The sequence below is a fragment of the Leptonotus elevatus genome, chromosome 20, assembly GCF_054856555.1.
Source record: "Leptonotus elevatus isolate MCC_2025b chromosome 20, RoL_Lele_1.0, whole genome shotgun sequence".
NCBI classification, from domain to species: Eukaryota; Metazoa; Chordata; class Actinopteri; order Syngnathiformes; family Syngnathidae; genus Leptonotus; species Leptonotus elevatus.
The window spans coordinates 14,119,032-14,139,164 of record NC_141258.1 but is presented as its reverse complement, the minus strand read 5'-3'; the positions used below and the strand labels follow the sequence as shown (position 1 = coordinate 14,139,164).

Below are 20,133 nucleotides of genomic sequence, written 5' to 3'. Positions count from 1 at the left end.
GTGAGAAGGGAGGGATTACAGCACTTCATCCTTTCTCTTCGGATGCAAGTGGTTTTTGAGATGTGTGCTTTTATAATTAAAATATGTATCTGTACAGGCTTACAGTGAGCTAGCATATTCCAGTGTTTGTATTTGCTCCTTACGGATCATCTTTCTGGAACAACGAGGTTAGTCCCTGGACCTTTTCTTGATTGGTTGGTTGAAGGAGGATCGGGTGGGAGAGGCGATCTGGTCGCTGGGATCTTCATACACTCGAACTATAGGCAGGACATGAGACAGGAAGGAAGAATGGATTATGGACATGGAGTTTTACTTTTTCCAGTTCAGACGAGTCAACTTTGAGACCCAAAGGAATTGGAATTATTGGAATCCTTGAAAAATATCAAGGAAGGGTGGACTGTACAAGAATCCTGTTTTCCAAATATTTAAATGCATCCAGTGAATCTTCATTCAGCACCATGCAAGTGGTACAACGTCAAACTGTGTGCACCTGTGTGGTAAAGAAGAGATGAGTGACAGACCTAACTAAATATATTATCCCAAAAATGAAATTACAGCCATTCTAAATGTAAACACGTGTCGCTATGTCATCCCTGCTATCCATCCTGAACAGGAAGACCTTGGCAAATTTGCGAGGGGGGCTCTTTTTCCTCCTTTTTATAATCTCCAACCATCAGGTAAGTGAAAATCTAACAAATATGCACAAACTCTATGGGAAAAACAGTCTTGGTACAACACAGTCAAATATAATTCTCTTTCAAATGCAACTTCAATCAAACAAATATTCTGCTCTGTGCTTGGTATTATGAATGAACATGAAAGAGGAAAATAATCTAGTTCGGGGTGAATTACTCTCAGCTTTTATTAAAAACTAAAATGTGTGTTCAGATGTTGATGTATGTTTAGACCCAAAGGAAACAATAGCACTGTTTAATAGCTGTGAGGGCTTGTCTTTGCATAACTGTGTGTGTAATGCAGAAAGATAAATTGATCCTCAGTGAACTGAAATGTCAATGTTTGTTGACTGAAGTGGAAAATTTTCATAGCACTGCTGACTGATGAGCCAGCAACTAGCCAAAAAAGTAACAAAACGTTTGTAGCGTTCACCTACTTGCTTATTTTGGTATGAAACAAAAATGTGCACTTTGAATTATTTATTAAAATATAATGTTTTTCACTTTTAATCATTCAGTACAAGTATGTATCATTCTTTATTGCTGTTCATTCATTAGTTAAAAAACAAAAAAAATCAAAGGTGTGTATAGCAATGAACATAATGTGCTTGAGAAATTAGCCTCAGCAGGATATAGTTGGAAGAAAGTGAAAATGCTCCCACACCATTATACACATTACTATAAGACCAAAACATTTATGTGTGGTAAATCTGATATTGTTTATTGTAAAACAGATAATGTATTGCTTGTGTTTGTTTAAAAAAATATTTTTTTAAATGCAAATTCTATTGTTATTGCAATATTTTGGGATTCACAATTAGACTATTTTTGTAAATTGTTCAACCCTCACGGCTTTTGTCAAAGTCAATTCAGATTTCGATACGAGTTGTTTGCATAAAGATTGCTGTCCGCAACCCAAACAGTCACTCAATATAAAGGATGTCATTCTGACTCTTTTGGGTCTTGATGTGAGAAGATTAATGTCTTCCAAAAAACAAAGAGATGATCTTTAACCTACAGGGAAGTGTGTGAGCATGTCCCTTTGATCCTGGTTTAGTTTCAAATCGAGCAGGTTGGCTCTTCCAAATGAGAGTAAAAATTGTTCATTTACTCAAATGAATTGTAGAGCTGTAAATAGAGGGTAGACGTGTATGAGAAGAATGAGGAACATTTATTGACCATTTGCACCGACGTCACGTGATCACGTGACTGCCCTATGACGGACAGCGTAAGGAAATGATTGTTGAATGGGAGTGGACGTGACCCGGAGCGACTTAGTGACTTAGCGACTGTTATTTTACAAATTGAAAGTTATTATTGCCCATAGAGCCATTGAAACTACTACTTCAACCGAAGTTCGCCTGTCAGTCAAAGTTGCACATTTAGTCGGGATTCATAGAGCGCGATATTTACTTAAGTTGGAGATCTCTAGTTTGAAAACAGTCCCCTCTTCTGCTGTTTTTACCAAGTTAATCAAATCACCGACAATAACGAGGTAATAAATATTTTAATTGGCTATTGTCTTGCAATTATATACTATATACTCTATATACATTATTTATTTTTGTAAGTTAGTGAAATACTGTAGTCCTTATTTTGTCAGGTTGACAGCTGACTACTACTACATGATACTACTACTTCTACATTCGAATATGAATCACCAAAGCAGTTAGCATTCTTGGTGTGCTGCAGGTGGATAATTTAGCTTTAATTTCTTAAATACGAGGAGGGCCCAAATAAACAAGCATTGTTTCGTTTTTCACAGTTTTTTTCCTTTCCCCGTGGAAGATTGTCCAAATGGCTCTTTGAGTATTTAAGGTTGCTGTGAAGGAGACGTTCAGTTACAATATAGCTTTCTGCCACTAGATGGTGATAGTTTGAAGAATCCTAATGGAAAATCATACATTAAAATTTCTTTAAAAAGATAAATAAAAAACAAAGGTTGTGACAAACATCACCCCAAAAAAAAAAAAACGTTTTCCATCCCTATTGCTGCAGTGATATCTAATAATTAATTATGTGGTAATAAGATAGACTTGACACTATAAGCTTAATATATTTCAGGAATTATTTGTCTCAATGGGGCAAAAACGTTGACACCCAAAGATGCCAAATATTGGTATCTTGGGTGTCAACGTTTACACAACATGAATGCATGTCTTTTTGATGATGACATATGAAATAGTTTACTTGTATTGATGCAAAATGCTATTGCCTGTGTTTATTTGACTTAGTTCTGCCTGTTACCATCAGTTAAAAGTGTGCACTGCAGTAACACAAAAAGAAACAATTAATTAGACCACTTGAATTGTTTTTCTTCTTACTTTTCAACCATCAGTAGACTAAGTGTGCAGCCTTTTTAGCCGTGGTAAACGAAATGTGGGTAAGTCAATATAACTAAGTGAGAAACACGCAATCAAGTGAAGGCAAATAATATATGTTCTGTGTCTTTAAAAATTTTATAATAGCATATATTCAACATATGTGAGGGTTTTCCATTACCCAAATGTGCCTGACTGTTCACAAACTCAGGTGTAACATTTTTATTTTCACCATTCCATTACTAAATACTGTACATAGTGTCATGCTCAATCTCCTGTAAAAGTCAGCTGTTGCAGACTATAAATTATCGTGTGCTCAAAATGCACTTGACTTAGTTTTAGTTTTTTTGAGAGAGAGCTCAGTATTGTTCATTCGGTAACCTTAACGATTCGACATGTCATTATCATTGCTCTCTCTCTCTTTTCTTTTCTTTTTTTGTATGTGCGTGGGTATGTGCGTGTCTGCGGGTGTGTGTGTACATATGTGCGTGCCTGTGAGTGTGTGCTCATTAATTCACCTAAAACCTATTAAAAATCCCACACCGTTCACCTAAACAGAATACCTCAGAATCCAGCTAAAGTCGTGAAGTTGTCAGGAGGCCCAGAGGAAGAATCAAAGAAAAGAAAGAAAAGTAAAATCCAGCACCGACCAGACATCACCTACTACCCACCGGGTTACCAACCAGAATCTTTCACCAACCCCAGAAACTTCTAAATTCCAACAAATTAGGGAGACCTCAAGAGACCAAAGGAAAGACTGAGGAAAGGAAGGAAGGATAGATGAAGCAGAGTGAGATCCACAGACATCAGCCTCCACTGATTCAACGACCAGAGGAAGAAGCAGATTGTGTTTGAATTTCGGTAGATGCTGGTGTGGTGGATCTGGGATGCATGAAAACCTCCACCAAAGAGGGGAGCCGTCGACCCCGGCCAGGACAGAGCAAGCACAACCCCCCAAGACCCCCCAGACCCCGCAGGGACCACCGGTCGGAGAGCAAACCCAAAAGCCCGCCCCGGCCCCCGGAGACCTGAGACCCGGGCCAGGGATGGAGCCCCCAGCCCAGGGGAAGTCGAGGAAGGCGGACAGGGGAGGGGGACGGGATGAGGATGGAGATGACAAGAAGGGCAAGGGGCGGGGGCAGGGCAACAGGGAAAGGGGGGAGGAGGAGGAAGGGTGATGAGAGAGAAGGGACCGGGAGGCGAAGGAGGACGGGCGGGGAGAGGCGGCAAGAGGGAGGAAGGGGGAGGTTTTCATGCATGCCAGATGCACCACACCAGCATCTATCGAAATTCAAACACAATCGGCTTCTTCCTCTGGTCGTTGAATCGGTGGAAGCTGATGTCTGTGGATCTCACTCTGCTTCATCTATTCTTCCTTCATTTCCTCAGTCTCTCCTTTGGTCTCTTGAGGTCTCCCTAATTTGTTGGAATTTAGATGTTTCTGGGGTTGGTGAAATATTCTGGTTGGTAACCCGGTGGGTAGTAGGTAATGTCTGGTCGGTGCTGGATTTCACTTTCCTTTCTTTTCTTTGATCCTTCCTCGAGTCTCCTGACAACCACACGACGAGCTGGATTCTGAAGTATTCGGTTTAGGTGAACGGTATGGGATTTTTAATAGGTTTTAGGTGAACTAATCAGTACACACTCACACACATGCACATACACACGCACATACTCACGCACATACAAAAAAATTAAAATAAAAAAGAGAGAGCAATGATGATGACATGTCGAATCGGTAAAATTACCGAATGAACAATACTGAGCTCTCTAAGGAGAAAAGAAAAAAAAAGGGAGCCCACGGGGCACCCCGGAGGCCCACCCGCCCCGAACCACGTCGCCCGGCACGGAGCGACGTACCGCGCCGGGGCGCCAGGGAGAGCGCCACAACTCAGCACCCCCCAAGAGACCCAGGGAACGGCCAAGACGCAGCCGCCACCCAGCAGCCAACAGAGGGGCAGAGACGCCCACGCCCAGCCAGGGGGGACAGCACCTAGAAAGTTAACCCACTAGCATGCAGTGATTCCGAATGATAACCCTTAATGCCCATTGGAAGGGAATCTTGAGGAGTTGGTGACTGTAAGGTGTCATTTGATGTGGTCTACTCGATCCTGCTGGCAGGAACTGGGTTCCTGACTATAAGAACACAACCATTAGTTACAAATTGCCAAATACAGATATAGCAATATAAGTTATCGCGATGTGGTGGCTCTCGCTAACAGGCAGAATTAAGTGACCAGATTTTGATTAAAAGACTCTATATACGTAGAGCATGTTCGTATAAATTTTGATATTTGTTTTTTATTCGAAGCAGATATTTTTTCCATTAAAATGTGATTTATGAGGAGGTTCGACCATTGGTCGATATTCAGAGTTTGTTTATTTTTCCAGTTAACAATAATTGTTTTTTTGGGCAATAGTAAGGGCTACGAGTGTAAATTGAAATTGTTTACGTGGTAAGTCAGTTGTTGTTAGGTCACCTAGCAAACACAAGTTTGGAGATAAAGGTATCAAATGCACTTGACTTTGTAACTAAAAACAAACTGCAATAGAATAAATATTTTTTCCCATGGATAGTTTCTCCGCAGGAATACAGCGCAGTAATTGCGACTGTATTTCAAAATGAATTATCTCCATGGTTTCCAAATTGTTTGTATTTTGGGTTATATTAAGATTAAACAAGGTTTATAAACATTCAAATTATTTTTGTATACACTGTAAACAGTATAAAGCAGTCTGTCTCCCACAGTTGAGAGGTCCCAGGTTGGAATTTCAGCTAAGGCCTTCCTGTGTGCGGTTTGCATGTTCCCCCTGTGGTTGGTGGGATTTGTCCACTGACTTCCTTTCACATTCCCAAAAAACATGCAATCAATTTATTTAAGGTTAATTGAAGACTCCAAATTTAGGGATGGTCGTTATATGTAAATTAATGTTTCCCTCTATAAATGGCTTGAAATGAATGGAATTCTCTATTGAACTTGTTTTTCACTGTTTCTGACTCTACATGGAAGATAACATGCTCAGTGCTTGAAAGTCTGATAGCGGAGCGCACAGACTACTGGGAGGGCTGCAATAGAACTCTCACATCAAGCACACGCCCCAAAACTGGTAAGAATGAGACTCAAAATTCATGCACTGTACTTTGTACATTGGAACCTCTAACATTGAACATTGAACTTTCCAGGATCCTTATCAATCTCAGATTTATTTTCATTTAGTTTTTTCCTTAGAAAAAAAAATAAAATAAAAATCACGTTGGCTTTACAAAAGTAAAAATGTCACCATTATGAAACCATTTGGAAAAAAAAAATTGTCACGCAGGTGGAAAGTTAACCACTGTGAAGTGTCGAAACAGCTAAACACTCAAGCTCAGGGCCGTATGGCAGTGTTATTTTTGGCAGCCATTCTATGTTGTCGTCGACGTCTTTTGGACAACAATGCTTTTTAGTCTGTCACATTGTTGTCTTCTCTATAAGTGATATTATAGTCCAATCTTAGTTAACTCAAACTCAAAAAAGGTTTTAGTCTAGTCTGAACCTGACCCTTTAAGAAATTGCATTACGGGAGATGGAGTATTGTAGCTGAAGAAAAGTAACACTAGTTTTAGTCAAAGAAAACTCAAAAAAAAAGTTGTCAGTTTAGTTTTAGTCACATTTTTACAATAGTTTGTAATACTTTTCATAATTTTGACTAGATATGGCCACATTAAGACAATAGAATGACCTTAACCATTAAACAAGCAAAACAAAAATATGATCGTTAAATAACCACATGACTTGCACCCACCCTTTACTTGAGCTTTTTCATTTTTCTCTCTCTTGAACAATGTCTAAAAACATAATGTATCTGTACTATTGGGATTTTCAGCATCATTAGCACCCAAGTAGCTAATGTTAGCAAAGCTATTTTCTATGATAAAAAAGTAGTTAATTTTTTAAGTTTAAAAGGCTAGCTGGCTGACCCTAAACAGCACTGAGGAAACAAGCAACCAGACTACTAACACAGTAGACTGTAGTAATCTTTTGTGTGACTATTTCAGGTTAAACATTACCTTACCACAACAGCATCAGAGTTCAGCTAACCTACTAACTATTTTTAGAGACGGAAAAACAGCTGTGTGTTTCACTAAATTGCCTTATTTTATGGGGGTGGCAACTATCCTCCTTGAAAAAGACAAGTGGGGATTGAAATAGGCATTTTTAGAGTTTCCTTACATCTGTGCAGGTCTAAAAATGCTACATTTGACTCCATGTTTTAGAGAGTCACTCAAATATGGGTCAACAATTAAGTTCCGCAGCACATTGAAGTTGCTGCCCAGTCAAAAATCCTTACATGTCCATAAGATAACAGCAGCTAGCACACACATAAGTTAATGAATTGTTAGCACAACAAAGCTGCCTGAAGCTAGTTAGCAGCCCATTTGTACGAAGGCATATTAGGGCCACACACACGCACGCACGCACCCCCCCCCCCCCCCCCCAGACACACACACTCACACATATGTTTTTATCTATGTTTTTATCTATGTTTTTATCTATGTTTTTATCTATGTTTTTATTTTTTCAGGGGGGGATGAAATATTAAAACTTAAAACTTACGACAAAAACACATAGCATAGCTTGTGAGGATTTATTGGTGGTTAATGGGAAAATAAAAAGGCAGGATGGAGATGGATTTATTCTTAATTTAAACTTTACTCGTCATACATGAGCTAGAGCTAGAGCGACAACACTTCCTGATCCCCATTCAGTTGACTAACACTAACAATCAGAAATGAGCTTATTTTAGGTAAATGCAAGTGAATGACAGGGAGCAGCAGACGACACATCAACTAAAATGTATGAATGTGTAAATAATAATTCTGGAAACATAAATGTAAAAGTTTCAGAGTTTTTTTCCTCACAAATAGTCACTTTATAAAGTGGCAAATCTGCCACTTAGCCTCTCATTCCCTTGAAAATCGGCCCGAGAGGCGCACAGTTCTTTACATGGCAAATTGAAACTAATTTGCTGAAGTCCATGCAGGTGGTTGTGTAAAGTTTGTGTAAAGGTGGCAAGGGTAATTATAGATTGTAGCTGTGAAGACTGCTTTGTATAATTATAATTCTATAATCAATTTTATTGGTTCCATTGTATGACCAATATTATCTTTGTTGTGACCTGTGAGAAATCTTAGACATTATTGCTGCTTTGCAGGAATCTACTGTAAGGGAACTTTTGACACATTTGTGTGCTGGCCCCATTCACCACCCGGAAACGTGTCCGTCCCCTGTCCTCCTTACTTACCATGGATCAGCATGGGTAATGTTTTACCTTTCACAACATACATCTATGGCGTTGTTGAGCCTGAGAAATAATTACAAAATATCAAATACAATATTATGCTGTAGCGTGGCCAGAACAAATCTAACGATGCACTAGTATGGAGGTAAATATGGTGCAAAACTAACTTGTAAAAAATATTTGTACCTGTAGAAAAAAAGTCTACATTTGTATCTGTAAAAGTCGTGATTTGTACCTGTAAAAAAAATGTGTACCTGCAAAAAAAAATTGTATCTGTAAAAAAAATTGTACCTGTAAAAAAATATATATATATATTTATCTGTAAAAGTCATGATTTGTACCTGTACAAAAATGTTTTTGTATCTGTACAAAAAGTGGAAATTTGTACCTGTAGAAATGACAACTTGTAGTCAAAGAAGTCGCCACTAGGAGTCACAAGTGTTTTTACAAGTACAAATCAGTTTTGCACCTTTTGTTGCGAGATATATGGTGCAAAACTCACGTGACTAGACAGCAGCAGAAAAACCACTTGTGACTCCTAGTGGCGACTTCTTTGACTACAAGTTGTCATTTCTACAGGTACAAATCACAACTTTTACAGATACAAATTTACGCTTTTTGTACAGATACAAAAAAAACGTGTGCAGGTACAAATCATGACTTTTACAGGTACAAATCATGACTTTTACAGGTACAAATTTGTTTTTACAGATACAAATTTGTTTTACACATACACATTTTTTTTTTACAGGTACAAATTTTTTTACAGATATATATATATTTTTTGCAGGTACAAATCACGACTTTTACAGATACAAATGTAGACTTTTTTCTACAGGTACAAACAATTTCTACAAGTTAGTTTTGCACCATATTTTAGAGTGCAAAACTCTCAAATATGTACATCAAAGAAAATTATACTATAGGAAGGGTTCACAGTTTCTTTGTGTCCCTTCAGTAACTTTATCAGGAAAACTAATTGCATGTGAATTTACTAGCTGCAGACATTTCGAGGAAAGCACACAGAGAATGCTTGGAAAACGGGAGATGGCGGCAGAAGGAAAATTCCTCAGAGCCTTGGAGAGATGACTCCGAATGTCAGGGAGAGCATTATTTTAAAGACAAGGTGAGGAAGAAATGAGGTGAAATGAATGGACTGGACTTTTTATATTATATGTTTTGTTTGCTTATTTGTAATGGTGTCAAAATTGGTGCGTTAATTTTGAGTTAATTTAAAGTTCCTCTAACGCCACAAATTATTTTAATGCACGATTAATGACCACCCCTTACTTGGAAAGTGTGTACTGGGGGAATTCCAGTCGCAAACGCAGCAGACACGTTCACGTCAAAATTGAGCACTAATAAATGTAATATATTAGTGCTATATAATGCACTAATAATAATAATGCATGTATTTGTGGAGACTGGAATGTAGCCGCAAGGTGGCACAAGCCAGTGTCTTCTTTTGCAGGTCCTAAGCCCGGATAAATACAGAGGGTTGTGTCAGGAAGGGCATCCAACGTAAAACTTTGGCCAAATCAAACATGCAAATCAAATATATGACTTCCATACCGGATCGGTCGAGGCCCGGTTTAACAATGACTGCTATTGGAGCAGTTGACCTACAGGGTGCCGGTGGAAACTGGACTACTGTTGGTCGAAGAAGGAGAGGAAGAAGGTGTGTTTGTAGGAAAAAGAGCAGAGGAACACCAAGAGTCTAGGACTGAGAGTCTGTACTTCAAATGTTAGAACTATGACAGGAAAAGGTAGAGATCTGGTTGACATGATGCAGAGGAAGAAGGTGGACATACTATGTGTTCAGGAGACTAGGTGGAAAGGCAGCAAAGCTAGAAGTTTAGGAGCAGGGTACTAGTTGTTCTATTGTGCTGTATATAGGAAGAGAAATGGAGTAGGAGTTATTGTGAAGGAGGAGTTTGTTAGGAACGCCCTGGAGGAAAAAAGAGTGTCAGATAGTGATGAGCCTGAAGCTAGGAATCGAAGGTGTGATGATCAATGTTGTTAATGAGTATGCGCCACAGGTAGGATGTGAGCTGGAGGAGAAGGAGAACTTTTGTTTGGACCTTGATGAAATCATGCAGAACATCCCAAGAAGTGAGAGAGTTGTCATTGGTGCAGACTTCAATGGACACGTTGGTAGGTAGACTACATTTTGTGTGGACGGTGTAATCTGAAGGAGATAAGCGACTGCAAATTAGTGGTAGGTGAGAGTGTAGCCAGACAGCATAGGTTGGTAGTGTGTAGGATGACTCTGGTGGTGAGGAAGACAAAGACGGCAAAAGCAGAGCAGAGGACGAAATGGTGGAGTGTTGTATGACTTTCAGGAAGGAGTTGAGACGGGCTCTGGATGATCAGGGGGTGCTTCCAGATGACTGGACAACTACAGCAAATGTGATCAGGGGGACAGGTAGGACAGTCCTTGGTGTGTCATCTGGAAGGGAAGGAGATAAGGAGACTTGGTGGTGGAATGAGGAGGTGCAGAAGTCGATCCAGAGAAAGAGGTTAGCTAAGAAGAAGTGGACTACTGAGAGGACTGAAGAAAGTAGACAGGAGTACAGGGAAATGCAGCGTAAGGTAAAAGTAGAAGTGGCAAAGGCCAAACAAGGGGCTTACGATGACTTGTATGCTAGGTTTGACAGTAAGGAGGCAGAGACTGATCTAAACAGGTTGGCAAGGCAAAGAGACAGAGATGGGAAGGACGTGCAACAGGTTAGGGTAATAAAGGATAGGAATGGAAGTGTGTTGACAGATGCCAGTAGTGTGGTGGGAAGACGGAAAGAGTACTTTGAAGAAATGATAAATGAGGAAAATGAGAGAGAACGAAAAGTAGAATAGGTGAATGTTGTGGACCAGGAAGTAGCAAAGATTAGTAAGAACGACGTGAGAAGGGCATTGAAGAGGATGAAGTGTGGAGAGGCACTTTGTCCTGTGGAGGTAAGGAAATGTATAGCAGAGGTAGCAGTAGAATTACTGACTGGGTTGTTCAACAGGATCTTAGATAGGGAGAAGGCGCCTGAGGAATGGAAGAGAAGTGTGCTGGTGCCCATTTTTAAGAACAAGGGAGACATGCAGAGTTGTGGCAACTACAGAGGAATAAAGCTGATGAGCCACACAATGAAGCTATGGGAAAGAGTAGTTGAAGCTAGACTGAGGGCAGAGGTGGACATTTGTGAGCAGCAGTATGGTTTCATGCCAAAAAAAGAGTACCACAGACGCAGTAGTTGCTTTGAGGATGTTGATAGAGTAGTACAGAGAAGGTCAGAAGGAGCTATATTGTGTCTTTGTAGATCTGGAGAAAGCTTACAACAGGGTTCCCAGAGAGGAACTGTGGTTTTGTATGAGGAAGTTCAAAATGGAGGTGGGACTACATCAGGGATCAGTTCTGAGCCCCTTCTTGTTCGCTATGGTAATGGACAGGATGACAGACGAGGTTAGACAGGAATCTCCATGGACTATGATGTTTGCAGATGACATTGTGATCTGTAGTAAAAGCAGGGAACAGTTGGAGGAGAAGCTAGAGGTGTGGAGGTTTGCCTTGGAAAGGAGGAGAATGGTGGTTAGTCGTAGCAAGACGGAGTATCTGTGTGTGAATGGGAGGGACCCAAGTGGAAGAGTGAGGTTACAGGGAGAAGAGACCAAGAAGGTGGAGGAGTTTAAGTATTTAGGGTCAACAGTCCAGATCAATGGAGAGTGTGGAAAAGAAGTGATGAAGTGTGTGCAGGTAGGCTGGAACGGGTGGAGAAAAGTGTCACGTGTGATGTGTGATAAAAGAGTTTCAGCTCAAATGAAAGGAAAGGTTTATAAAACTGTGGTGAGACCAGCGATGTTGTTTTGTCTGGAGACAGTGCCACTGAGGAAAAGACAGGAAGTAGAGCTGGAGGTGGCAGAGATGAAGATGCTGAGGTTCTTTTTCGGAGTGAAAATGAGTACATCAGAGGGACAGGGATGTTAGAGGCTTTGGAGAGAAAGTCACAGACTGAGATGGTTTGGACATGTCCAGAGGCGAGATAGTGAGTATATTGGCAGAAGGATGCTGAGTTTCTAAATGCCAGGCATAAGGTCTAGAGGCATAAGGTCTAGAGGAAGACCAAAGAGGAGGTTTATGGATGTAGTTAAAGAGGACATGAAGGTCCCAGTGAGACTTGTGTGGAACAGCAGCCAAAAGTTCAGAGTGAGTTTGAATGAAGCAGAGGATAGGGTTAGATGGAGGAAACTGATTTGCTGTGGCGACCCCTGAAGGGAAAAACCGAAAGGAAAAGAAGTATTAGTGGAGACTGGGGTCAAGTTGTATTTTACAATTTTAAAAATGTGCAAAATTTCACAAGTTACTTCATGTTATAGATTAAATAGCTCTTAATATGAAAAGAAAAATGCACTGAGCTGTCACCAACATCTTACAAATGTGATTATGCCATCTGGTGCCAGAAAAATGACCTCAACACACTGTTGTTGTTTTTTTAAGTATAGGACATCTTTTTCATTTTAACTACATTTTATTAATTCTTATGAAATTACTATATCAATAGCAAAAAAAATGCAGCCATATTTCTATTTAACATTTTTTCCACTTTTATGTTAACGAGCAAAAAAGCATGGATATTTTTTGGGGGTACATTTAGAACAGATTTAACAGAGTTAACTATTGAAGTCGTGCGATTAATTACAATTAAAAATCGTCTGACATCCCTACTTATTTGTGTTTACCATCTTGTTCACATTTATCATTTTTGGTCACATGTTAAAGCAACACTAAATAAATCCGTGAATACTGACGTATTTTCACAGATTTCTGATTGGCTGATCTGGTCAGTTTTCTGCAAGCCACAATTCTCAAATGATCTTGAAATCTTTATTTCGGATCATTAACACTCCAAAATGTCAAAAGAAGTAGTTTCCAGATCCATCATTCCTCACTACTAACCAGTAGCACAGAAGTAATCTGCGAAAAACATTTTACTTCAAATACAAGGCAACATACTAAGCATGTACTGTGTTCATTCGGTCTTTCTGTCTCGTGCATGAACAGGAAGAGCAAATGCTTCGGCAGACAGCCCTCCGGGTCGTCTCTATCATTGGCTATTCACTCTCCCTGGCTTCCCTCGTGTTTGCAACCCTCATCATGGGCATGTTTAGGTCAGTCATCATGTATAACAAATGCACATGTAAAATTCGAGATTGTTGCTATTTTTTTTATTTTTGCAGGTTTGGTCTTGATATTGCAACTTACTCCCGAAATACAAACTCATTTTAATCAACCGAGCAAGCTGTGTTACAGCTCATGAACTATCACACTCATGGGCTTACTGTACATACAAGATGTGTAAACAAAATCTACACACACATAAAGATTGACTTGTGATATGTATGATTTCAACGAGTCATAAATCTATCACACAGTGTGGAGCTCTGTCAGGGGAAGAAAAGTAATGCTGATTCTATGGGCCTATCACGAACAGTGGCTCTAGAAATTATATATTGTTTTAATTAGTATAGAAATGGTTGGGTAAAGTGACTTTTTTTCCATAGGGCCTCAAGCCAATGGCCTCATCCCATCTAAACCAGGGGTCATAAACCTTTTTGTAACTGAGCGCTACTTAATGGATACCGATCAATGGGAAGGGCTACCAGCTTGATACACATTTATGAAAATACAAATTAGCTCCATTTGCTGTAACTTTAAATAATTTGTCCCAAAAACATATAAAAACGTTCTATTATAAATATTGCCATGGTCCCAAAAACATATTTATACGTTTTTAGGGGGGTGGGGGGGATTATGCTAGAGCATAGAAAGGCATTGATGCAGCTTCTGACCCGAAGAGCTTAAAGCAAAGGTAGTTATTACAAAAAACGTCCAGTAGATGGCAGCAAAGTATAAAAGATCAACCAGGGCCATAGGGCCATGTTGGTAAAAAAGCTCCTTTACTCACATTTCTAAATAGATTTGTGAATAATGATGAAACTTAGCAATATTCTAATGCTAATTGCTGCGAAACGGAAACAGATGCAAATGTACTTTTTTGCCTGATGAAGGAAGAGACTTTAATCTTCCTTTTGGTAGGTTCCATGTGTTTATAGCAATAGAACACAATATTCTGTGGGCCTCGCAAAATCACTCAAAATCCTCCCAAAGGGGGTTGCTTCAGTAAAAATAGCTGGGAGTGAATAAGTTAATTATGTTAAACAGATTTGTTTTAAATTGTTATGCAATACTTTATTTCTATAAATGTATCCTACATTTATATTTTCTGGCAAGATGGTAGGCCCCACATTCCTCTGGGGACAGTCAGCAATCGTGTTCCTTATTTCTAATGTAGCATTAATGGACTGTATTTTTGCAGATATATATATATATATATATATATATATATATATATATATGCAAAAATACAGTCCATTAATGCTACATTAGAAATAATGTGTGTATATATATATATATATGTATATATATATATATATATATATATATATATATATATATATATATATATATATATATATATATATATATATATATATATATATATGTATATGTATATATATATATATATATGTATATATATATATATATAAATTTCCTGGGGTCGGGGGGGGGTCATTCAGTTGACTTTCACATGCAGGCATCATTAACGAGCATGTGCTTTTCGATGACATCAGGCTCACATTGTCCTTTTACGCTGCAGTCACATCACAGTTGACAGATAATATTTGAAAGAGGCCCGATCTAAGCATATCCAATACCAAGTTTCACGCCTTTCTCTTTATGCTGTAAAGGATATCCAGACTTTGCCATTTACATGCAAAAAGAACCTTGATGTGAGGGGCCAGTGCTAAAAACCACGCTACAAAAAAGTGACCATCGTCAGTGTTTTTGATCATGCATTACTGTAATCTTGGTAAATAATCAGGAAACAACAGTATTTATCTTCTGTAATGATTTCACATTTATACAAGAACTCTGAATAGAGTCTCTCTTCTCTGTTTTCCAGGAAACTCCATTGTACCAGGAACTACATTCACATGAATCTGTTCATCTCATTCATCCTGAGAGCTGTTGCTGTCATTTCTAAAGAAATCGTTTTATACATCATGTATTCCAACCTACCCAAGGATGACCCTGGATGGAACTCATATTCAAGTTCTCCGGTAGAGTCACCATTAACACATAAAATGGGGTACACCCATACAGATTTTTAACATGTTAAACCGCTTCCAAAAAAAAAGCGACTAATCCGAAACAGCACAAGGACAAAATCTACCAAATATGTGCTGACTACTTCTCCCCCAAACCAGAAATTTGTTGTAGAACCAACACTTAGGAGAGACATAGGCTAATCAGAATTTCGGGAGTTTCGGAAACAATTACAATTGTTAACCCACACAGGGAGAAAATAATCACTCTTAAGTCTTAAGCAGAGTATTCGGATTTAGTAGGTCTTGTAAACAGTATTTCAATGATGAGACTAAACCAATCTCATTTTTTGCCCTTCACAGATATCGCTGATGTGCAAATTCTCAAAAGTGGCCATGGAGTATTTTGTGGCCTGTAATTATTTCTGGCTTTTGGTGGAAGCTATTTTCCTTCACACACTGCTCTTTACTGCTGTGTTGACCAAGCGACGCCTGTTGAAGAATTACATGATGTTAGGATGGGGTATGCCCTTTTTTCCCCTTTTTTTAAAGAATAAAAAATATAAAGAACTAATGGACTGGTTACTAGTATAATATTACTTCTACTGAAGAATTACGCTTTGTTAGTTGGGAGTATTTCCATTTCTAATTTTCATGAAACAAAAACACAAAGAGCAACTGTTGGTATGATGCATTCAGTGCAAGCGGCATAATTTGATTTGTTCCTCTCAGAAATGCTATACACATTCCTCCCATGTCAGCATTAAAAAAGCAATTTTACTGTAAGACACAATTATGTATTTTCAGGAATGCCTGTCTTCTTTGTGACACCATGGACAGTTGTTAAGGTTGTATATGAAAACACAGGGTAAGTGCACTAGCTTCACTTTAATTAATTAAATGACTCATTTTATGATTAATCATGCTTCACTATAGCCAATGTTTATCCCTAAGGTGCTGGTCAATTGTGAACAGATGGTTCTGGTGGATAATAAAGGGCCCAATCACTTTGTCGGTGCTGGTAAGTGTAAGGCCCACCACACATAGTATGATGCATTCAAACCTGACTTGGAATGGGCAGTGTTATGAAGAGAAATGTTGTTACTTTTTAATTATAAGTAGTCAATTTGCATATGTAGAAAAGTTCTATAGAATATAAAACAAACTTGTTAGTAGCAAATGTCATCTTTAGTATATGCCGCGGGCTGCTTAAAGGTGGATGGCAGGCCACAAAAGGCCCCCGGGCCATAGTTTGGAGACCACTTTATTATGCTGTATTACTATTGTGTGGCAGTGGCAAGCAATTGTCATCTACGAACATGCCCAGTTCCATCACTTCAAACTAATTCAAAAGCTTTATTTTTCTCTAAATCGTGCGCAACACAGCGTGTACAGTCTGGTAGCGCGAAACACAATTTGGTTCTTATTAAATCAGGCCCTTGTCTTGTGAGGTCATCCGATAAAGAAACCCTTGTGCACTGTAATACAGTACTTGATGTGACTGATTGCTAATCTAGCAATTATATTAGAAAATTTGTAGTGTTTCTAACGTTACTTTTAATGCACGTTGCAGATAATTTTCTTCATATTCATCAAGATTCTGCTGCTGCTGCTGTCCAAGCTCAAAGCGGATCAGGTGAAATTTACCGACTACAGATACAGGTATTTCCACGGAGTTGAGCTATAACCCTTCCGGTTATGTTAGACATACTGTAAATCCCATAATGATGCATTCACTGCACTGATACTGTCAATAAATAGATAATAAATGATTTATCCTGAGGGAAATTGCACTCTCTCAAGTGTACCCAACATTTATTTTTGCCTCTCACTCCCCTCAAGTGACACAATCCAGAGGCAAGGTTGATATCATTTTTCCAGCCACTGTGCCAGATGACATTTTATATATATAAAAAAAACTAACTTATAAATTATATAATCCTTATTAGGTATTTGCAACTAAACTAAGCATGGTCGTATGTTTTGGTGAATGCCAGTTTAGCCAGGGCGACACTGGTGTTGATTCCTCTCCTGGGAATCCATGAAGTCGTCTTCACTGTGCTTGTTGATGAATGCATGGAGGGAAGCAGTCGCTACGCTCGGGACTTCATCAATCTCACCATCAGCTCGTTTCAGGTAAGAATAATAAAACTGTTATGCATACCTAGCTATGTTTCCGTAAACTAGTAGTTATAATTATGCATTTTCTGTTTCCAGGGGTTCTTGGTTGGAGTATTGTATTGCTTTGCTAATGGAGAGGTACGCTTTTGTGTCTTGTCCATATTTCAGCATCCCGGCACACTACTGCTCAGTGGAGATTCAGTTCCATGGGCTTTACTAGCCCATCTTTAGGAGTGCTTGAGCAACCTTAAATTGAATCCTATCCCCCCTAAGAGATTATTTATTTTTTACGTGTCCTTTTTAAACAAGCTACTCAATTAACATATATTATATTGTTGAATGTCATATTTTAACAATCAAATGACTAAATTAATTCATTAATTAACTCTTTTACCACCAAAAACTTTTAATGACGTTTACTAAAATCCAAATGAATGCCGCCAAAAACATTAATTGACGTTTACTATGTTTTTTTTTCTTCCCAATGGACAGTGCTACTTCTTGTGCAGCGCTCCTTTTGTGAATGGATGTAAAAATCACAAAACAGCCACTAACTATAGCCAGCAGATGGCAGCATTGTTTCTCTTTTCTTTTCTTTTTTTCTTTCTTTTTCTTTTTTTTTTCTGGAGAGCTCAGTATTGTTCATTCAGTAGTTTTGTTTCTCTTTTCAATGTTCTGCTGGTGTATGCAAGTGCAGTGAAACATGGCGGATCTTAGCAAATAGAACATTTTCAAGGATGACGTGAATGATCAAAGCCTTTGTAGCATTAAATCTAATTCTCAAAGCATCACAAAACAAAAAATATTAGTGTCAACGTCACTGTTGTGCATAAAATTTATCTTTTCACAAAAAGCTCGTTTTCTCCTTTCAATTTTTTCGCTCAGTGTCACTCAAATTACCTATTTTCAAATGGTGATTAGATTACTAAAGAACAGAATAAGGTAGAAACATACTTTTTTTCTAATGAAAGAATGGAACACGATCTTTCTTTTGGTATTTAGCATGTTTGTGTAGTCAAAGTACACAATATTCTGTTTTCCTTGAAAGATGAGTTAAAATGCTCGAAATAGGCTCGCAATGTCGGGGTTGTTTTTTGGATAACGTGTCGCAGTAAAAGAGTTAATTAACTGCCTTTTTCTAGCTAGGAAAGATTTCAGTTGGGCAGAGACAGCACCATTGTCCTCTGTTTGAATTGGAATGGGAGAAGCTAGCTGCTATGTCTAGTTAAATATTGCAAGCTAACAAGCTAACTGATATTGTAAATGCCCATGACCAAAAAGCGCTCCTCCTTCATAAATGTGGGAATGAAATTGTGTTATATATATATATGTATATGTATATGTTTATGTATATATGTATCTCTCTCTCTATATATATATATTTATATATATATATATATATATATATATATATATTGTACGTGGCCCTAATATGCCGTTGTACATTTGAGCCCAAGGTCTACTTGCCAAAGCACTTTTATCACAGCCACAAATCCCTAGCTAGAGGTTCGCAAACAGCTAGCAGGCCCTTTTAAAATTGATACAGGATGTTTTTTCTCAATCTGTGCAATACAATCATCATTTTCTGTTTGTCTGTGATTAGGTACAAGCTGAGCTGAAGAAGCGGTGGCAGATTTTCTTGTTCAACAACAATTTTCAGTTCAGGAACTATTTTCAGGGTGCGCCTCTCAAGCACCTGTGGAAGTGCACAAAAAAGAACCACCCACAATTCCGACAAAGAAACTCCAGTGATGAAGGAGTGACTTCAATTTTCACCGTGCACCCACACCTGCTACAGGTGAATCTCCAAGTGAGCGGCGGAGCCCGGCATGGTAAAAGAGAGGATAAACGTCAGGTGGCGAAAGGATGTGACGCAACTGGTCTTGACTTTCTGACGAGGAAGAGTCTGTCCAGTAGTGATGGGGAAATGACGCTCGGGGAGACCATGGAGGAGATTCTGGAGGAGAGCGAGTTCTGAATGCACTTAGCTTCTTCATCAGAGATGATGATAAAAAAAATTCAACGTGAAAAGCTGCCCTGCCATTGGTTCAGAAAATTCAAGAGCCAATAGGATATCTTGGCTCAGCATGCAGCGAACACATCACACATCAGTGAATGTCGTGCACAAGCAAGACACAAGATGCTGCATCCAAAGTCCTATATTAGCGTCGGAAATAATGGAATTGTCATGTTACTTGTTAGTAATTGCCTATGCCAATCCCACTGTCTTAATGCAGTATCGGGGCCTCTCTTATTGATACAAGAAAATGTTGGGATTGACTTCCCCTATAAAAAAAAAAGTCAAATCCAGTACAGTACATTTGTATAGTAGGCTACAGTAAAGTTGTACATTAATTTTAAAAACATTTGCATTTAATTTGGTAGAACATTTTTTTTTTTTACATTTATTTAGACGTTTTAGTTAACTTTTATGTGCAATACAATTATTATAATTTTTTATTTAAGTACAGTTTTTATTTTCCTATTTTTAAGTCCTGTTCAATGTTCAAACTGTATATATAATGTTACGGTGTCTTGCAATAATAAATATAACTTTTAGGAGTAAAATCACTGCCTGGTTTTGA

At 38.6% G+C, this 20,133-nt stretch overlaps 1 protein-coding gene across 3 annotated transcripts; it reads left to right on the top strand.

Annotated features, from left to right (window-relative positions):
- Positions 1–584: 584 nt before the first annotated feature.
- On the top strand, positions 585–19,526 carry glp2r (glucagon-like peptide 2 receptor). 3 transcript variants are annotated; one of them, XM_086064800.1, is made up of 14 exons: positions 585–677; positions 1,318–1,320; positions 6,007–6,103; positions 8,192–8,296; positions 9,277–9,404; positions 13,323–13,429; positions 15,286–15,442; positions 15,791–15,950; positions 16,235–16,295; positions 16,382–16,448; positions 17,001–17,089; positions 17,425–17,563; positions 17,645–17,686; positions 19,152–19,526. In XM_086064800.1, the coding sequence occupies exons 1-14, from the start codon at positions 585–587 to the stop codon at positions 19,524–19,526; spliced, it is 1,623 nt and encodes a 540-aa protein (XP_085920926.1). The 3 variants fall into 3 exon arrangements, with proteins under 3 accessions (XP_085920926.1, XP_085920925.1, XP_085920924.1); XM_086064799.1 differs by lacking the exon at positions 1,318–1,320 and having other exon boundaries at positions 9,283–9,404; XM_086064798.1 differs by lacking the exon at positions 1,318–1,320.
- The last annotated feature ends 607 nt before the right edge of the window (positions 19,527–20,133 follow it).

Bases quoted from the DNA above. Each gene is read 5' to 3' on its own strand.
- glp2r (XM_086064800.1), top strand. From the start codon at position 585: ATGTCATCCCTGCTATCCATCCTGAACAGGAAGACCTTGGCAAATTTG. The intron at 13,430-15,285 runs GTCAGTCATCAT...TCTGTTTTCCAG, and splicing joins CTCATCATGGGCATGTTTAG to GAAACTCCATTGTACCAGGA. The intron at 17,687-19,151 runs GTACGCTTTTGT...GTCTGTGATTAG, and splicing joins ATTGCTTTGCTAATGGAGAG to GTACAAGCTGAGCTGAAGAA.